Source organism: Protobothrops mucrosquamatus, unplaced genomic scaffold (assembly GCF_001527695.2).
Source record: "Protobothrops mucrosquamatus isolate PMUCROS unplaced genomic scaffold, P.Mucros_1.0 scaffold71, whole genome shotgun sequence".
NCBI classification, from domain to species: domain Eukaryota; kingdom Metazoa; phylum Chordata; class Lepidosauria; order Squamata; family Viperidae; genus Protobothrops; species Protobothrops mucrosquamatus.
Window position 1 is genome coordinate 537559 of NW_015386449.1, and position 19646 is coordinate 557204.

At 38.2% G+C, this 19646-nt stretch overlaps 1 protein-coding gene across 1 annotated transcript in view; it reads left to right on the top strand.

Annotated features, from left to right (window-relative positions):
* Positions 1 to 19646, top strand: part of SLC4A9 (solute carrier family 4 member 9) — a 38761-nt gene that overhangs the window by 11161 nt on the left and 7954 nt on the right. Inside the window, exons 7-17 of the mRNA XM_015812149.1 lie at positions 2300 to 2454; positions 3145 to 3261; positions 3484 to 3658; positions 3884 to 4017; positions 5126 to 5397; positions 6194 to 6249; positions 9163 to 9357; positions 11657 to 11770; positions 17619 to 17780; positions 18573 to 18751; positions 19133 to 19205. Coding sequence (XP_015667635.1) covers positions 2300 to 2454; positions 3145 to 3261; positions 3484 to 3658; positions 3884 to 4017; positions 5126 to 5397; positions 6194 to 6249; positions 9163 to 9357; positions 11657 to 11770; positions 17619 to 17780; positions 18573 to 18751; positions 19133 to 19205 — 1632 coding nt within the window. The remainder of the gene's footprint in view (positions 1 to 2299; positions 2455 to 3144; positions 3262 to 3483; positions 3659 to 3883; positions 4018 to 5125; positions 5398 to 6193; positions 6250 to 9162; positions 9358 to 11656; positions 11771 to 17618; positions 17781 to 18572; positions 18752 to 19132; positions 19206 to 19646) is intronic.

Here is a 19646-nt window from a genome sequence, read left to right on the forward strand (position 1 = left end):
AATTTTATTATATAAAACATCATGGAAAAATTATCACAAATATTTCAGAAGTGTGACTAGTAGTAAAATTTAAAATATCAAATAGTAGATTTTTTGTAAATGGAGACTACTTGCAAAATTGATGGAGAATATTTAAATATAAAATATTAAGAGTTTTTAGGATTGAAGATATTAAACATAAGATTAGAGAAATGTAATCTTCTTAAAATGTAGGTATTATGCCTTTTGGAAATGATTTTTCAAAATTTTTAATTTTTGTGATTAGAAAAATGTAAATCTCATTGTGCTAGTATAAAAATCAGGCCCCACTGAACAAAGGAAAAGATTAATAGAATGCTTTTTATAAAGTAGTCTTCCAATTATGGGTCTAGTATCATGTGGTATTAAAATCACTCATTATTTTCATTTCTCACTCCAATGGCTAATGGCTATGAGCATCTATAAATCAGGTTATAAACATAAAAGTATAAAATCAAAATCTGAACATATATCAACCTAAATAAATAGGAAGAGCGTCACTTCATGTCCAATAACAAAGGAGCAACACTGCAATAACAACCCACAAGACCTGCATGAACCCAGTCTTCTTGGATGGGCACCTGCTCCCAGGAGTAGGCACTCTTGCAGATATTCAGGATCTGAGCTATAGAGGACTTTAACACTAACTAACAGCATCTTGAATTGCATCCAGAAGCCCAACGGCAACCCTTTGTATCCCTTGAAGTAGCAAGGGCATACGAGCGTATGATGCAAACCATTGCATCAGCTGCCATTTTCAATTGCTCTTCAAAGGTAGCCCCATTAGAATGTGCTGCAATAATCCAGGCAAAGCCAGTTGCTTAAGCAATTAGCCTACCCAATATCGTTCACAGCTGCTCTGTCCTGTTTTCACCTGCTATTTAGCAAATTTGGACAATCTAGATTCTATTCAAAAGTCTGGTCTAGTGGTTAAGACATAAGGCTAGAAAGCCAAAGACTGTGAGTTCTACTCCCGCTTTTGCCATAAAAACCATCTGGGTGGCCTTGGGCCAGTCACTCTCTCACTCTCTCTCTCTCTCTCAGCCCAACTTACCTCACAGGGTTGCTGTTGTGGAGGAGGAAGGCCTGTTGGTGTCTTCACTGCCTTGAGTTACTTGTAAAAATAATAAAGGTGAGATATAAACAAATAAATACAATTTTAAAAACTTTAAATGGCTTAAAATTTTGATTGGCAATGTAAAACCCTAATTTCCCATTAGTTCCACAAAAGAAAAAAACCTGCTACTTTTAGACTCAAATTATCCTATAATATAAAAATGTCATGTGAAGAAGGGTCCCAATTTTATAGCCATCTTAATAACTTCCAGATGTGACTTGCAGCTTTTAATGCAGAAAATACAACAGAGCTATAATAAAATATATAATAGCCCATGTCATGATATGAAAAGGAAACTTAATAACTTTCTAATGGGAGCTATAGTACTATTTTTACTTAAGCATTTGCATTCAATTAAAGAAATTAAAATAAACATGTATATCTACTGGTAAAAGTGAAAGGCATGAAAATAGCAAGTGAAAGTTTCCATTACCATAACTGCAATTTAGGTAAAAATAATCTAGGAATTATGTGACATTTAACTGTTTATATTGATTTTCTTCTGGGATAAAAAAAGATGAATTTATTGTTATTCCTGTGTAGATAACTCTACTCCTAACATTAAAATAATTTAAACAACAGTTAAAATTCCAATTATTTCAAATGTCATAGATGCCTTAAAACATATAGGGAATACATCAGTCTTGCTTCTATTATTTGAATTTTAATGAAATGTAATACTGTATATCATCTTCTTAAGATAGCAATTTGTATTTAATTTCAGCTATTCAAAATATCTTCATTTTCACTAGTTCTGTGAAAAATGGTATTCAACCCCTTCTGGATTTTCTGAATTTTTCATATCTTTGCCACTGAATGTTATGAGATCTTTTATGGATCCTACTGATATATAAAGATAATTTGAATGAACAAATGCATCAGAATTTGGCTCTTGTTTCTTTCATTGCTGAAAGAGGAAAAAGGAAGGCTCAAGTCAAATGAAGGAATGAATGAACAAATGGAGTCCTACCAGATTTGTTGCTTTGTTGTATAGTTTTATAAGTTCTGTGAATTAAAAGATGTCAATCCAAGTCTGTTCCTCCCAAGTTATGTAAGCTGAGTTGTGGTCTGCTTTGCTAAATCCAGGAAGCCACAGAGCTGTTTCATCTTACCCTGCTATCCCTGCTAAAAAGAATGCTTAGAAGTAATGATATTGCCTTCCAGCTTTTTCAGAAAATTGCTTGGAAAGCAAAAGATACCGAAGACCTCATTGCAGGAATTGACGAGTTTCTGGATGAGCTGACTGTCTTACCACCAGGCAAATGGGATCCAACCATTCGAATTTGTCCCCCAAAAAGTTTGCCCTCACCACAGAAAAGGTATCTTACTGAAAAGAGATACAGGTGGAGAAAAATATGTGTCGCATTTGACAAATCTAAGGAAATGTAATTAAAATTTAGGGGGAAAGTATTGTATTATTACATGCTTTATCTGGATACAAATCCATATATTCCCCATAAATATCTGTACTTAAGTGTTGCTGAGATGCTCCGTTTTCCCAGCTCTGTACCTTTTGCTGAAAAAAGTGCTGTTCCTCCAGCTATCACAATCCCCTCTGCAATCCTAGTTGGCTGAAGTTGTGAAAATGTCACAGCTTCCGTTCCCAGAGAATATCTTTGTGTCACTCGTTGATCTGCAACTTAACCAGATGAGAAATCTGTTTTCTCATGCAGTTTAATTATTTCTTAGAAACAAGATCATATGAGGAAGCATGCAGTTCTGCTGTTTTGCTTTGAAATGGGATACACTGTGATAAGACAGTAGTAAAACTCCCTACAGTACCACTTCAGAATACATATGCATCCCACATTGGCTCTTTCTCTGGATATTGTGTTCTGATGTGTTGCTTACATATTGAGTTGCAATGGAAGTAACAGAAATAACTGCTATAAGTTTGGTTGCGAGAACCGGAATATGATATTTAGCTCAAAATCAGTCACCATCATTACAATATGGCTTGTGTGTACACAAAACGGATGCATTGCATACTATCCATGTTTCATCCTCAGGATCTCCATGCGCATCCGTGACTGGAGTCCTCAGGCTAATGGAAACAAATCTGCCGTGGATGACCGACAGGCTCACGGGCACCCGTACTTAAGCGAAGAACTGGAGAAGACTGGAAGGTGAAACTCACAGAGGCTTGGCTGGGGAAATTAAAGCTTGGAGGTCTCTCTCTTCACTGTACAGCTGTTGGGGAGAATCGTACTGCCCTGAAAACAGTCAAATTGAATTCTCTTCTACCTTTCCCCCAAGGGTACAAGTTTAGAAAGAAATATAATCCAAAATACACATGTACTGCATAGCATTTTTTTTTTAAAAAAAAATTAGAAGTCTTTTTCTTGCAGGCTCTTTGGAGGGTTATTGAAGGATATCCAACGAAAAGCCCCTTGGTATGGCAGTGACTTCTCTGATGGGCTCAGCTTCCAGTGCCTCTCAGCCATCCTCTATATCTACCTGGCTACAGTCACCAATGCAATCACCTTTGGAGGAATGTTGGGAGATGCTACAGATAACATGCAGGTCTGTGCAAAAAGCTACGATCCTTCTGTAACTGCCATTACTTTTCCTCATCACCTCAGTCTGCGTTTCTTTAGTCTTATGTACATTCCTGCCCATGGTAGTAGGCAAACAGTTTCGTATTGCTATGTGATTATGCAGTTTGGTTGACTCATAGCCATCATTTGAGAGCTGGTATTATGCTAATGTTCAACCAAACAAAGCCATGTGCTTCCTCATATGATCTAGGGTGTCCTGGAAAGCTTCCTGGGTACTGCCTTCGCTGGTGCATTTTTCTGCCTATTTGCTGGGCAGCCTCTCACCATCCTGAGTAGCACTGGGCCCGTCCTTGTCTTTGAGCGCCTTCTGTTCTCCTTCAGCAAGTAAGTAGAGCTTCATATCGGTATGCATGTTGGGAGCAAGCGTTCACAAACTCTCTTTCCATGAGCCTTATCAAGATGATTGGGGACCATATAAGATTTGCAGTGCCTGTGCCTGCTGAATAGCTAATACTCATGCTTGCTGTTTGGCTCTGTCGTTCTGTCTTTCTTCCTCTGACTTGAACACTGCTACTTGTTGGTAATTTAGAACAAAACACAACTGCAGTATAATAAAGTCAAAATAGATTTACTATCGCACACAACTTTTCAGTGATTTGATATACATCCAGGTCAACTTGCTTTGATAAATCTTACTCAAGTATGTCAAATCAGGCTGTTCTGCAAGAGTGTTAGATGGAACATTTACAAGGCTGATTTAGCCAATCAGCTCACAGAAGACAATCAGCCAAATTTCTCTTTCCAACATGATCATGTAAATTAATTCTGAACTAGACAAGTGCAAGGAGGATACTGAATATGACAGCAAAGCCTTGCTCATCCTTCAAGTTCATTCTTCCCTTAAATAGAATCTTCCCATTGTGGTAGACTATAATTCCCATCCTGCCTATCCAGCAAGACCAAGAACGTACTAATTGGGTGTAATGAGAGTTACATTCAAGTACTTTGGAAGGATAAGCTTGTAGGAAAAGGTGCTTTTGTATAAACATCTTCAGTATATCCTGATAGCGTGTTCTGTATATTCAATGTATTCTGATAGTGTAACTAAGAAGTTACTGACTCCTGAGCTCCAGCATTGAAGAAAGGGAGGCATTCCACTGCCCTCAATTTATTCCCTGAAATTATTTAATGATTGCTATAAAAAAAAACCTGATACTGGCACTTCATCCCACCCTCTTTTGGTAACTACTCAAGTAGGTGAGTCAAAGTGCAAGGCAGTAAAAGCCAGTTACTAATGGGAATTCATTATTGGTGATCGAATGCCAGTCTCTTAACAGGCAAAAGAGAGCCACTCTAAAGGAAATTCTTCAGTTTGACCTGAGATTTGGGGGTAGTCCTGCTGGAAATGGATTAATGGTCTGAGCTCAGGCTTCATTTTAGAAAACTTACCTGCTTAGAAATTATGACTGTTTTGGTTCCTCCCTCCTCTCAGAGACCACAGCTTGGATTATTTAGAGTTCCGCCTCTGGATTGGCTTATGGGTGGCCTTCTTTGGCCTTATCCTGGTGGCTACCGAAGCCAGTTACCTGGTGCAGTACTTCACACGCTTCACTGAGGAAGGCTTCTGTGCCCTCATCAGCTTCATTTTCATCTATGATGCGGTGAAGAAGATGCTGTCCCTGGTGGAACATTACCCTGTCAATTGGGAGTATAAAATCAATGACATCACCTTGTATAGCTGTACCTGCAGTCGGACTGAGACAGGTAAGACGAGCAGCCAGAGGATGCTGTGATCAGAGGATGGGCTCGCAAGAGTGGTCTTTGGATGGCAAGTCATCAAGAAAGATTTGCCGTTCCTGACAAATACATAGAAAAGTAACTGTCAACATATTTATAAGTTAGAATATACAGGTAGTCCTCAATTTACAACAGTTTGTTTAGTGACCGTTCGAAGTTAAAATGGCACTGAAAATAGTGACTTATGATCTCCCATACCTCAAAGGAAAACTCTGATTGGCCTAAACAGCCTAACTGGACTTGAAATCACCCACACAGAAAAGCAGGTACCTGCATAGTTTGATCCACTTCTGTCCAAGTATGTTAGTCTCCTGCATTTAGATAGTGCCTAGCTTCGTTAGCAAAGGTTCCTCTGTTTTACATCCATCGGCCATTTTCTTTCCTTGATGTTCTGGGAAGAGGCTGGAGGATGCAGTCTGTGGATATAGATAGATTGCAGTGCCATCCCCCTCTTCTCTGAGCCAGCCTGTGTTTCTCTGATATTGCTGCTTTTCTGATTAGTCTTGCGTTGTTCTTTTTAAAATCTTTAAATAACAATGTCCACCTAACAGCGGGCCATGCTGCAAACCTGTCTTTAGAGTTCTGGCAAGAAATAATATGTATCTCTGTTATGTTACCAACCTGTTTGTGAATAGGTATTTAAGATGCCACAAAACAGACATCCAAAAATTCTGTCAAGTTCTCGCTTTTCTCATCCTCTCCACGCCTTGCATTGCACAAACCAGAATGAACTGCTGATATCTTGGATGATTGTTTCTTGCAGGCAACTCCTCTGTCCTGAACCAGACCCTGTTCTCTAATTTCAGCAGTTCTGAACAGGTAACAAAATTATTTACTTTACTTTCACCTTTAATACTGTACATAGGAATGAAAGATTGGGCAAAAGCCATATACATATTGCAAAAGGTCAGGCAACCACTAGATGGAAGCAAATGAATATACAAGACTTGGCTACTACCCTAGAAAAGAATGGAAAGTGAGATATAGGTAGGGCGTAGTATGTGGTGATTAGCATGGGATCAAAATTCTGTATCTCTTGGAGAACTTCAATCTTTCTGCACTTGATAACTGGGATGTGTTGCCCTTTTGGTTTTTGGTTGTTTTTTGTTGTTGTTGTTGTTGTTGTTGTTTTTGCTGCTGAGGACTTTTCCACCATCACTGCTGCTGATTATGTATCATTTGAGAAAGTCGCAGCCACACAAATATCAGAAAACTATGTACCAGTAACGTTAGAAGTCAAAGTGCACACAAAGTTTTTTTTAAAACAGTAGGTTGATAAAAGTGAAATTCCAGATGATAAATGAAGGTACGTTTTCATCCTATGCTGAGACCATCATGCAGAAGGTGAGATAGAAAGACTCAGGGTTAACCTGCAGTTGTAGCCTGGAGATGTTTAGCTCTCTTTTTTGTAAGCTATACTTCCCGCACTGAAGAAGCAGAGCATGCAGTGCACGTGGCTCCTCTGACCTAGGACTCTTTTTGTGCTTTCCGCCCAGTTTGCCCAGGAGTGAGAGAGTCTAAAATTTAAACTGCACCGGGCACTAAATTCATCTTGAAGAAAGCCGAAGGGAAGGGAGGACGTGTAGGCTGCTGCCCCATTTCCTCCTTGGGCCCATCTTCTGATGGTTATATTAGTCTTATCTACTGGCAGATTCAGAAAATGGTTTCTAGTGGTTTGTATGTGAAACACATAAGCACACGATAAACCCTAAAAAACAGCCTTAAAAATCGGCCGTGCAGGTAGTCCTTGACTGTTTATTTAGTCATTCATTTATTCACTATTCATTTAGAAATCATTCGAAGTTACAACGGCACTGAAAAAAAGCGACTTGCAACTGTTTTTCACACTTATAACTTCGCAGCACTTCTGTGGCCAGACGATCAAAATTTGGCAGCTGGCACATATTTATGATGGTTGCCATGTCCTGGGATCATGTGATCACTTTTTGCAATCTTTCAACAAGCAAAATCAATGGGGAAACCAGATTCACTTAACAGCTGCAGTGATTCACTTAACAACTGTGGCAAGAAACATCGTAAAGTGAAGCAAATCTCAACAACTGTTTTATTCAGCACCAGGAATTTTGGGCTCAATTGTGGTCATAAGTCAAGGACTAAATGTAATATAATGTGGGTTAGACAGCATCACCACCAGATGGATCCGTAGCTGGCTGACCGTCCGTACTCAGCATGTGGTCCTCAATGGAACCGCATCTACATGGAGGGAAGTGTGTAGTGGGGCACCCCAGGGCTCTGTTCTGGGCCCAGTGCTCTTCAACATCTTCATCAACGATTTGGACAAGGGGATAGATGGGGAACTCATCAAATTTGCAGACGACACCATGCTGGCAGGAATAGCCAACATTCCAGAAGACAGGCTTAGGATACAGGAGGATCTGGACAGACTTGAACACTGGGCGCTATCTAACAAAATGAAATTCAATGGTGAAAAAAGTAAGGTTCTACATTTAGGCAAGAAAAACCAAATGCACAGGTATAGTATAGGGGGTACCTTGCTCAATAGTAGTAACTGTGAGAGGGACCTCGGAGTCCTAGTGNACAATCACTTAAATATGAGCCAGCAGTGTGCTGCAGCTGCCAAAAAGCCAACACAGTGCTGGGCTGCATTAACAGAGGGATAGAATCAAGATCATGTGAAATGTTAATACCACTTTACAATGCCTTGGTAAGGCCACACTTGGAATACTGTATCCAGTTTTGGTTACCACGATGTAAAAAAGACGTTGAGATGCTAGAAAGAGTACAGAGAAGAGCAACAAAGATGATTAGGGGACTGGAGGCTAAAGGATATAAGGAAAGGCTGCTGGAATTGGGTATGCCTAGTTTAATGAAGAGAAGGACGAGGGGGGACATGATAGCAGTATTCCAATATCTCAGGGGCTGCCACAAAGAAGAGGGAGTCAAGCTATTTTCCAAGGTGCCTGAAGGCAGGACAAGAAGCAACGGATGGAAACTAATCGAGAGAAGCAACCTAGAACTAAGGAGAAACTTCCTGACAGTTATAACAATTCACCAGTGGAATAACCTGCCTCCAGAAGTGGTGAATCTCCAACACTGGAAGTTTTTAAGAAGAGACTGGAGAGCCATTTGTCTGAAATGGTATAGAGTTTCCTGCCTGGGCAGGGGGTTGGACTAGATGACCTCCAAGGTCCCTTCCAACTTTATTATTATTATTATTATTATTATTATTATTATTATTATTATTATTATTATTATTATTATCATCATCATCATCATCATCATTATTATATTGTATATTATGTAGGTTAGACAGGTATGCACTTTGTTTGTTTGTCTGCTTGCTTAAAAAAATAATCCAAACATGGGGAACATTTTTAAAAAATGACGCTAGATTAAAAACAGAAAAAGCAATAATCCAATACAAAACTCAAATATCTTAAAAATGTAAATCGATTGTGACATAACACAAAATACAAACCACATACCCACAGCAAATGGGGATTGCAGCATATTAACCTGTGCATGACCACTTTAGCTAATAATATAATTTTCTCTCTTATTCAGCCACAACTTGACCCAGTCTGGAGTCTTGTAGACTGGTTGGATTACAGTTCCCTGAATTCCCAGCTTATTTAGGCCGCTGGAAAAACAGTCTAAATGTTTTCTTAAGAGTGGTGACGTATACTCAATACCTTGACAAACAGGGATGTTCCTCTGAGGCACAATCCTTTTTTTTTTTTTTTTCCACAGCAATCAGATGTGGAATCTGGGAACTGGTCCCTCCTGACCAAGGATCAGTGTATGCAACTAGGGGGCCATCTAGTGGGCAACAGTTGCAACTACGTGCCTGACATCACTTTCATGTCTTTCATTCTTTTTCTGGGAACATTGTCCTGTGCTATGGCCCTGAAAAAATTTAAATCAAGTCGCTATTTTCCCACTGGTGTAAGTACCTATCTAACCTATCCTATCCATTACATGCGGACTGAATCTATGAAATAAATATTTCCTTCCTGTGAGTAAGCTTATGTACCTACTCTGTCTTCCTGTAATGGCTACCCCAACATGTTCAAATATTACCCAAATTATCCTACAATATGATGGGAGCTACAGCTGAACATATTGGAAAATACCAGGATAGCGATGGCCTACCTGCATAGTAAAAAAGTAGAAACCTGCAGGAAATGGGGACGAGATAGAGAATGGACAGAGAGGAAACGATCATGGGCAAGGCTCCTTCTTCCTCATTCACATTCACTCTGTCTTTATTTCTCAAGGCCCCCCTTCCCATCTCATCAGTTTTCATCTCTACTTTAATTTTCCATTCTTACCTATCTTGGTTTTCCCTTTGGGTAGAAAGAGAGTAGAGAATGGTGGAGAAAAATGTTGTATGTTCTGTACTAACCTACGAATTGAAAAGTTTATGTGATGAATACCTGCTGATTGCCGAGAAGTGTGTTCTACCATAAGAGCTGTTTAATTAACTATTGTGGGTGATTGTGACTGCCTCCTACTGGGCAAGCAGGAGTTTCTTTGGGGACTATAGAAGATACATAAGGGAGCAAGCTCGCTAAATGGGCAGATGGTGAACTAGCAGGTATTTGGGAGTATAGATTGGATCCTAGTTAATATTATTGTTATTTCCAGGAGCAAATAGATTTAAAATGGATTCAGAGCTCTGTTTTTGAACTTTCATACAATAAGAATCTCAGAATCAAAACCAACTTTATCATCATCTTCTTCTGTCATGCATCTATTCAATCATTGAAAAGGAGAAACAAAATACCAGGTTTCCCTGGAAATAAGACCAGGTCTTATATTAATTTTTGCTCCAAAAGACGCATTAGGGCTTATTTTCTGGTTAGGAGCTTATATTCGGAAAAATACGGTACTAAATGTGTCCGTCTGGCTGATGATCTTTAACTGAAGCTTATTTTTGGGGTGGGGCTTATATTACGAGTGTCTTGAAAAATCATGCTAGGGCTTATTTTCCGGTTGGGTCTTATTTTCAGGGAAACACGTTAGTAGTAATCACAATGGCTAAGCAGCCAGACGTCAGGTGTGACATGCACGCCATCACCTTAGATTGCAGTTTCCTATACATTTAATCAGGAAAAAAAATATCTTCAGTAAGACTTAATTCCAGGATTGTTGTTTTAGCTCCATAAAGCCTTCACAAACTTCTTCTGAAGCCACTCAGTCTTTGCCAGATGCAGTATATATTCACATCATGATTTGTAGAAAGGAAGAAATATGTCTCACATTGGGGCTTTTTAGTATAAAATATTTTAATCCTGCATCATTTCTGAAAGTCTAGTAGTTACTTGAGATGAACTCTAAATTGTTATATTTGTTTTGTGAATCTTATGCCTTTTTTCATTTTTGAAATGAAAATTTTCAAATTTGCAAATGACACCAAGTTGCTGCAAATAGCCGATATCTTAGAAGATAGGCTCAGGATCCAGAAGGATCTTGATAGACTTCAACACTGGACCCTATCCAACAAAATGCACTTCAGTGGTGAGAAAAGTAAGGCAAGAAAAACCAAATGTACAGATATAGAATAGGTAGTACCTGGCTCAACAGCAGTAACGCTGGCAGGGATCTAGATGTTCTAGTAGATAATTGCTGAAGTATGACCCACCAGCACACTGCAACTGCCAGAAAAACAACAACAGTGCAGTCCTAGACTTCATCAACAGAGAGATAGTATCAAGATCACACGAAGAACCCATATTGCTTTATACTGCACTGGTAAGGCCACACTTGGAATACTGTGTCCAGTTTTGGTCACTATGATACAAAAAAGAAGTGGAGACTTTAGAAAGATAAAGGGGTCTGGAGGCTAGAGCACACAATAAATGTTATGGGAACTAGGTGTGTCTATTCTAACGAAAGAAAGGACTAAGGTTGACTTGATTGCAGTCTTCCAATATCTCAGGGGCTGTCCCAGAGAAGAGGGAGTCAACCTATTTTCCAAAGCACCTGGGGCAGGATAAGAAATAACAGATGGAAACTTATCAAGGAGAGATCCAACCTAGAATTAAGGAGAAACTTCCTGTCAGTGAGAATGATTAATCAGTGGAATGACTTGCCTCCCAAAGTGGTGGGTGCTCCATCACTGGAGCTTTTTAAAGAGATTGGACAGCCATTTATTTAGATTGGTATAGGCAGGAAATTGAACTAGATGATATCCAAGGTCCCTTCCAAATCTGTTATTCTATTCTGTTATTTCACTTCTTAGGTAAGGAAACTAGTGGGTGACTTCTCCATTATTCTGGCTATCCTCATCTTCTGTGGAATTGATGCTGCTCTTGAATTAGAGACACCAAAGCTTATTGTGCCAAACACATTCCAGGTAAGATTAGTCAATATGAGACAGAAGAGCTCTTAGCCCAGCCTTAGAATTGCTTCCTTCAAGCTAATCTCAACTCCTGATGGCCTCATAGTCACTTCCAGTTATTGCAGCTTTCTAGGCAACATTACAGAAATGGTTTATATTGCCTGCTTTTGTCAGGCATTTATTGATGTTCCAATTTAACCTACAGCTCAGGGATTTTCTGTGATCTTCCAGGTACATGTTTCTATGGAATGTTAGAAATGTAAGCAGATAGTATTCTGCAGTGATTATATAAAATGTAAACAATCTGCCTGAATGTTCCATACTTGTTCAGTTGTCCGTACAGACCAGTTGGCAATGCAGCTGTTTCTTGTGTAATCCCAACAAAACAACTCTGTATGAACATTTTATTGGACCCTGGTAGAAAAAAGCACTTCAATTTAAGTAAGTGTAAAGTAACCCACCCTTATTAACAAATCCATTACTAGAGTCTAAAATAACTAACCCTGAAAGAGAAGCTCAGAGAAGATATTGACTGCTCTTCACTGACTATATAGCAGCTGTGGAAAGGTTAATTTCTCAGTGCTTAGCCATATGTCAAAATGATTTATAAACAAATTAAAAAGTACTTGTCTCAGTACTAAACCTTGAAGTTCTCCACTCTTTACTTCTCTCATTGAGAAACTGTTAAATTTTTTGCTTTTTGATCTTTTAAACAGCATTCTATAAAAAGACAAGTCCTCTTATTCCAGTTTACTCAAGAGCCTTTGAGGAAGAACTTTGTCAAAAACTTTTTGAAAATCCAAGTGTACTTGTTTTGTCAGGGCCATCTTTGTTTACATTTCAGTTAATGCTCTCAAAAAACTTGGTGAGGCAGGATCTACCTTTGTGGAACACATGCTGATTTTCATTCAACAAGAATATTCCCTTTATGTGCCTTTTTATTTTTTATTATACCTATTTAACTGGAACAGACAGTAAACTGATTGGTCTCCAATTTCCTATATCTCCCCTGGGCCCCCTTTTAAAATTGATGGCACATTAACTGCATTCCTCAACTGACATTCCTGGCACTGAGCCTGCTTTGAGTGCCAACTTATTTCTTGCTAAGTCAGCAATTTCACATTTGTATTCTTTAGGAATCCTAGAGTGGATGCTATTAGAACCAGGTGATTTTTTTAAGAGTGCAGTTTCTCAAGATATTCTAGAGCAGCATTTTTCAAACTGTGTTGTATGGAATCCTAGGGTTCTTTGAGAACTTGATGAGGTTCATGACAAATTGATATGTGGGGAAAATGTTAACTTGAACACAGCCATTTTCTATCACTTAGGGCAGGGGTGCGAGACAATATTCCAGGGGGTGCGAAAACTTGGGTTTTCAAAATTATAGTGTGCATAATTGCATAATTTGTTGCCGTTATTTCGAACTTTTGTAAGGGGTGCGAGAATATATCAGAAGCATTCTAGAGGTGCGGGGTATAGAAAAGGTTGGGAACCACTGACTTAGGGCTTTGCCTCTTAATTGGGGGGTTCCAGAATTATTATTATTTAACTAACAGGCTTTATGGCTTGATGATGTTTGAAAACCTCTGTCCTAATATACCCCCCTTTGGCATCCCACTTTGCATTAGTTATTCCCAATTTCCTTATATGAGAAACTCAATTCAGGCTTAGGTATCTTCTGCAGCAAAGATAGGGTTTTTTTAATTTGCTTTTTTATTTATATCCCGCCTTTATTATTTTTATAAACAAGGTGGTGAACATATCTAATAATCCTTCCTTCTACTATTTTTCCCACAACAATCCTGTGAGGTGAATTGGGCTGAGAGAGTGTGACTGGCCCAAAGTCACCCAGCCAGCTTTCCTGGCTAAGGCTGGATTAGAACGCACAGTCTCCTGGTTTCTAGTCTGGTTCCTTAACCACTAGACCGGTTAAGGCTCAACCAGATGCAAAGAATGGATACTTTGCGGGGGGTGGGGGGGTGTCACTTCTTCATTTGAAGGATATTATATAATTTGCAGGGTGGAATTTGGGATCCATTTTCTCTGTTCTCCATTTGTTCCTTTTAGTTTTCCCAATATTTTTAATCATGTCCCATGGTTTTATTGCTGAATATTAGCTCTCTAATCTTGGAGTGTCACTGTCACACACAGTATTATGGTTATTAGTTAGGGAAAAGGTATGAGGATAGTGCTTATTCTATTCTTTAATTAGGAGTTAAATTGATGCTATCTAATTTCTCTTTCAAATACACTGAGAGTAATAATACATTGGGGGGTTTTTTAAACATCCCAAAGGGCATCCTTGTAAGTAGTAACACCAACAGTAGGCAACTTTTGCTGCAATACGACACTCCAAAGTAGTGCAAGGCACCAGAGTAGTTAATGGAATAATGGGAACGAAGGCAGGTGGCCCAAACCTATTGGTAGATAATGTCTTTGGATAAGTAACCATTCAGCACAGTGGAGAGGCCAGCTTCAGCATTTACTCCATGCTTGCTCCATGTTATTTCGCCTTTAACAGGCAGGTGATTCTGTTCTAGGACAGGAGTAGCCAGCACCCCAGAAGACAAACTCAGGATCCAAAAAGATCTTGACAAACTTGAACAATGGGCTCTATCCAACAAAATGAGTTTCAATGTGGAGAAAAGCGAAGTCTTACATTTAGGTAGGAAAAATCAAAGGTACAAGTACAGATTAGGCGAGACCTGGCTTGGAGGCAGTAACTGTGAGAGGGACCTTGGAGTCCTAGTGGATGATCACTTGACTATGAGCCAGCAGTGTGCAGCAGCAGCCAAAAAAGCTAATACAATCCTGGGTTGTATAAACAGAGGCATAGAATCAAGATCACACAAAGTACTAGTACCGCTTTACAAAGCCCTAGTAAGACCACACCTGGAATATTGTAGCCAGTTCTGGTCACCACATCACAAAAAAGATGTTGAGAGTTTGGAAAAAATTCTGAGAAGAGCAAGATGATCAAAGGCCTGGAGACTAAAACATATGGAGAATGGCTACGGGCCATTGGGTTTGGCTAGTCTAAAGAAAAGAAGAAATAGGCGAGACATGATGGCAGTGTTCCAGTATCTGAGGGGCTGCCACAGGGCAGAGGGGGCAGATTGTTCACCAAAGCACCAGATGGAAGGACAGGAAACAATGGTTGGAAACTGATCAAAGAGAGAAGCAACCTGGAACTAAGGAGAAACTTCCTGACAGTGAGGACAATCAACCAGTGGAACAGCTTACTCCTAGAAATCGTGGGCGCTCCATCACTGAAGATTTTTAAGAGGAGACTGGACATTCACCTGTCTGAAATGGTGTAGGTTCTCCTGCTGGAGCAGGGGGCTGGACTAGAAGACCTCCAAGGTCCCTTCCAACTTCTCTTCTATTCTATTCTATTCTATTCTATTCTATTCTATTCTATACTATTCTATTCTATTCTATCAGAAAATAGATAAGTGATGTTTGCCTCAACAAATAATGGAAGCAATTATTTCTAACTATTTTGTTAGGGCATATTCTCCAAGCACATTCACTGACAAATCCATGTACTGTATATTGGAGGTGGTGACCCTTTGAGAGCTGTATGCAACGAAATTTCATTTTAATGTATGCCATTTAGTGTACATTCAAAGTGGCAATAAAGTTATTATTCTATTCTGTTCCATTCTATTCTATTCTATTCTTCACATGCACACAATATACCTACAAAAATGAAAGAATGCAAGGGGAGGGGAAGAGAGAGAGAAAGGGACCAAGACCTTCTCCTCTACTGCTCATGTGGATAAAAGAGAGTTGGGAGATTTCAAGAGCTCCTTATGGGAGAATTTCAACATTTCAGCATCATGTTTTATCTTTCATATCATTCACAAATCATGGAATCTGTGCTGATTGTTACTACAAGTGTTAAGTTTCAAACTTTGTTCTGGCCATGTATCATTCCTTCCTATTTTGATATATCAGTTCCTTAAGGGGAAAAAAACACTACTTATTGGTTTAGGGTTAGGCTTCTAAGACTTTTCAATCATAGTTGACTTTAAATTATTGTTTTGGTGGCCAAGATGATCTATCACGTCATGATTGGTATTAATGAGGCATCTGCTGCTTTTAACATTTTGGACCACCAAATATTCCTGTCACTTTAGTTCCTTTAGTATTGTTTTTGCAGTGTTCTCAACCTTATCGATTTACCTGATGTTGTCTTTCTTTGGATTTAAAGATACCACTTTCTTATTCTGAACTAGCTGTACCCAGACACGCGTTGCTGTGGCTCAGTCTGGTAAAAGCGTGTGTTGCTTTTACGTCCAACAGATGGCGCTGTTTTTCAAAAAAGATGTTTTACCTGTCACAGGTGTGACATCTATATAATATAGGTATATAAAAACACGCGCGTATTCAAATGCAACGTTGTGTCAAAATTTCAAAGCAATCGGTGAAGAACTTTTGGAGATTTAAGATTTTGAACAAACGAACATTTACATTTTTATTTATATAGATTAGATGTTGACTCTAATGTTAATGCCTTATTTCCCCGATTTATAATCTTTCTCTGGAACCCCTTCAAGCAGGGCAATCCAGTACTCATTAACTGTGAAAAGATTTCTAGATACAATGAGTTAACAAGTGCAACTATTAAGTAATTACTAATCCTTGTATCTAGAAATCCTTTCACAGTTAATGAGTACTGCATTGCCCTGCTTAAAGGGGTTCCAGAGAAAGATCATAAATTGGGGAAATAAGGCATTAACATTAGAGTCAAAATTAAGGTCTATACCTCAGTTTTCTTACTTAAGGAAAACTGAGGTATAGACCTTCATTTCCAAGGCAATCCATTGGTTCCCCTTTTCAATCAGGCATTTAATCTGATAGTGATGCTATTCATGTGGACTGGAGGACTACGGTATATATGAAAGTAAATGTCTTGAGACCAGAGTCACCTGAACAATTTAGTCCTCAGGTATGTTTCTTAGATGAAACCATGACATAGTCTGAAAGAAGGTATCTATGTAAAAATGTCACAAGTCAATAATTGGGCTACCATATCTGGTTTGCAAAATCCAGAAAGCCACTAGTTTCATAAAAATCTCTGCTGCTATCTAGTGATCACCTGAATTTTAGCAACCCAATGTGGTAGCCCTACATACAATTATATTTTGTGCTAAGCCTTATAAGCTACTGACATCAGCTAAAAAATTATTTGTTAACCCAACCTTAATTCTGCTTGAATTTATACTGTTGTGACTCTTGTTGCTCTTGCCTGCTTTTAACTTTATAGTTTAATATGTGTAATTACCTGATTTTTAATCTTTTTAAATATCAAACTTTCTTCGGCAATATAATAATACAAAGGCATGTAATACATTTTAAATGTAACTCTTTTTTTCACTCTTAAAATTAAGAGCGAGATTTCCTAATTCTGATAAGAATGTTTAAACCATTGAGTTCTGGAACCAAAATGGTTGATACATCATTGTATTTTGTATGTAAAGTATATACTTTATATTTTATAAACAAGGTATACTCACACACACTTATTAGGTATACATATTATTATATACAAAGTATGCTTATTTAATTATAAAGTATATAAAGTTATTTATTGGTAACATAAAATGCATTTATAAAACAATTCCATTTTTGAAAAATCAGATAACTATAATAATTATCCATAAAATAGAAACAATCTCTCTACCGTTTAATCAGCTGGAACTATCATTCAGCCTTGATAATTTCTTTCTTGATTAGACAAGAATTAAGAGGCAGATATTATTTGCCAAATATTTTAAGAGGCAATGCTTACATGTCTGCTATCTACTCCCAACTCATCCTGGGTCTTGCCAACCTTTTCCAATTATTCACTCTGCAGCCTACAAATCCCAAGCGAGACTGGCTCGTGTTTCCATTTGGAGCAAATCCCTGGTGGATATACTTAGCATCTTCAGTACCTGCCATTCTAGTTATCATCCTCATCTTCATGGATCAACAGATAACAGCTGTCATTCTCAATCGCAAGGAATATAAACTGCAGGTCAGTAGTTGGCTGGGCTGTGAATGCAGTAAGTCTTTATCTTATTGGAAAATATCTCTTAAATATACAGATATTAAACCACAAATTGGGGAACATCAGAACAATTGTTGAGACTAAACTTGTGTTTCAAAGACAATTATGTAATAGAAACAGGATTTTAAAGCAAAGTAAGCTTATATGGCATATTTTCATATAATCTGGACCCAAGCTTTAAAGGGTTTTATAGGGCATAAACAACATTTTGAAGTTTACCCAGAAAAAGATGGGAAGTTATTGGAAATGGTTTAAAAGGGGAGCACATACTTCATTCAGCCTTATTTATTTAAAAAAGGAATAAACTTAGCATATTGCAGGTTGTTCATTTTGCTCCCTTTATGTTATCTTTCACCAGTTTCTGGTGTGAAGAAACCCCTGATCCCTTATTTGTAAAAACAAATATTAGAAGAAAGGAAGAAGGTAAAGCATTAGTTACCAAAGCTGGAAACAGAAATAAATATTTCTCCAAATTTAATAGACAATATATAGAATTTCTTAGTACCATATGCAACATGCAATCTAAGATTTTCTTTTTTATATTCCTAAGGAAATGGTGTTGATGTACAAAATCTTACATAGAGTTCTCTAACCCAGGTAGTGAAATTCTAGAAGCATAATCAATTATGCAAGTCACACAACTTATGAAAATGTTATCTGTTCCAATCCATTAAAGGGTTCATAGTCTAAAATAGAAAACTTTTATCATGCATAATCCATCCCACCTCTCCTAGCACTATCTCCAATGTTCTCTTGCAGAAAGGGGCAGGATTTCATCTAGATTTCCTCTGTGTTTCCCTACTGATGATTGTTACATCGTTTATGGGCTTGCCCTGGTATGTGTCTGCCACAGTCATATCTCTGGCGCATATGGACAGCCTCAAGAAAGAAAGCACTACTAGTGCTCCAGGAGAACAGCCAAAGTTCCTTGGAATCAGGTATTAGAAGTAGACCACACTTTTAAGGATTTAAAATGGAGGTGTTATTATCTGTCATTGATTCTCTTTCATCTACACTAGCCTTCTCCAACATGGAAATATATACAACATTCACAATCAATACTCCTGCAGGCTATGCTCACTTTGGGATTTGCAGTTTTAATACAACACATTTGGATTACCTCAAATTAGGGAAGACCATATTAAATAATAGAAAATAATTGATTGGTGTCCACCCTGTTTTGCTGGATAACATAATGAAGGCTTTGTGTGGGATTGGTAGATGACTGACTTAGGAAGAATTGGGGTTGATTTATGACTTATGATGATTGATAAATGATTGAAATATGAAGGTCTAACTTAAAAACGCTCTTCTTACAGGGAGCAGAGAGTAACAGGATTGGTGGTCTTTATTCTCACAGGATTGTCTGTGTTCCTTGCTCCTGTGCTCAAGGTGACTTTAGTTTTTAAAGTATTCATATAAGTGTTTAATACATAGGTCTGTTATTTCATTTCCCACTGTTTATGCAAAGTTTTGATTTTGCTGTCTAAAATACTTTGGTAGCAAACTGAATTCAGCTGTCTGAATTTCAGCCTAATGTATTGCTGGAAAGTATTGGAACAGAAAGGGACTGGCTATGGGATTTGTTCTCATTTTTGTGAACTAGAGTGAAAAATACAGACCTCACAGATGTGTGATTGTGACTGTTTGATTTGTCAAGGTAATAATTTAATAGCTAAACAGGTTATGTAATGATGTAATGTAACATAAGGTGGATGATGCAATGATAGGAATGACTTAGCAGGAGTCTGTATCCCTTTAAGAGCCTGAGTATAAAAGGGAAGGCTTTTGCTGGAGTATCTCTCTCTCTCATCTGTTTCCTGCTGTAACTGC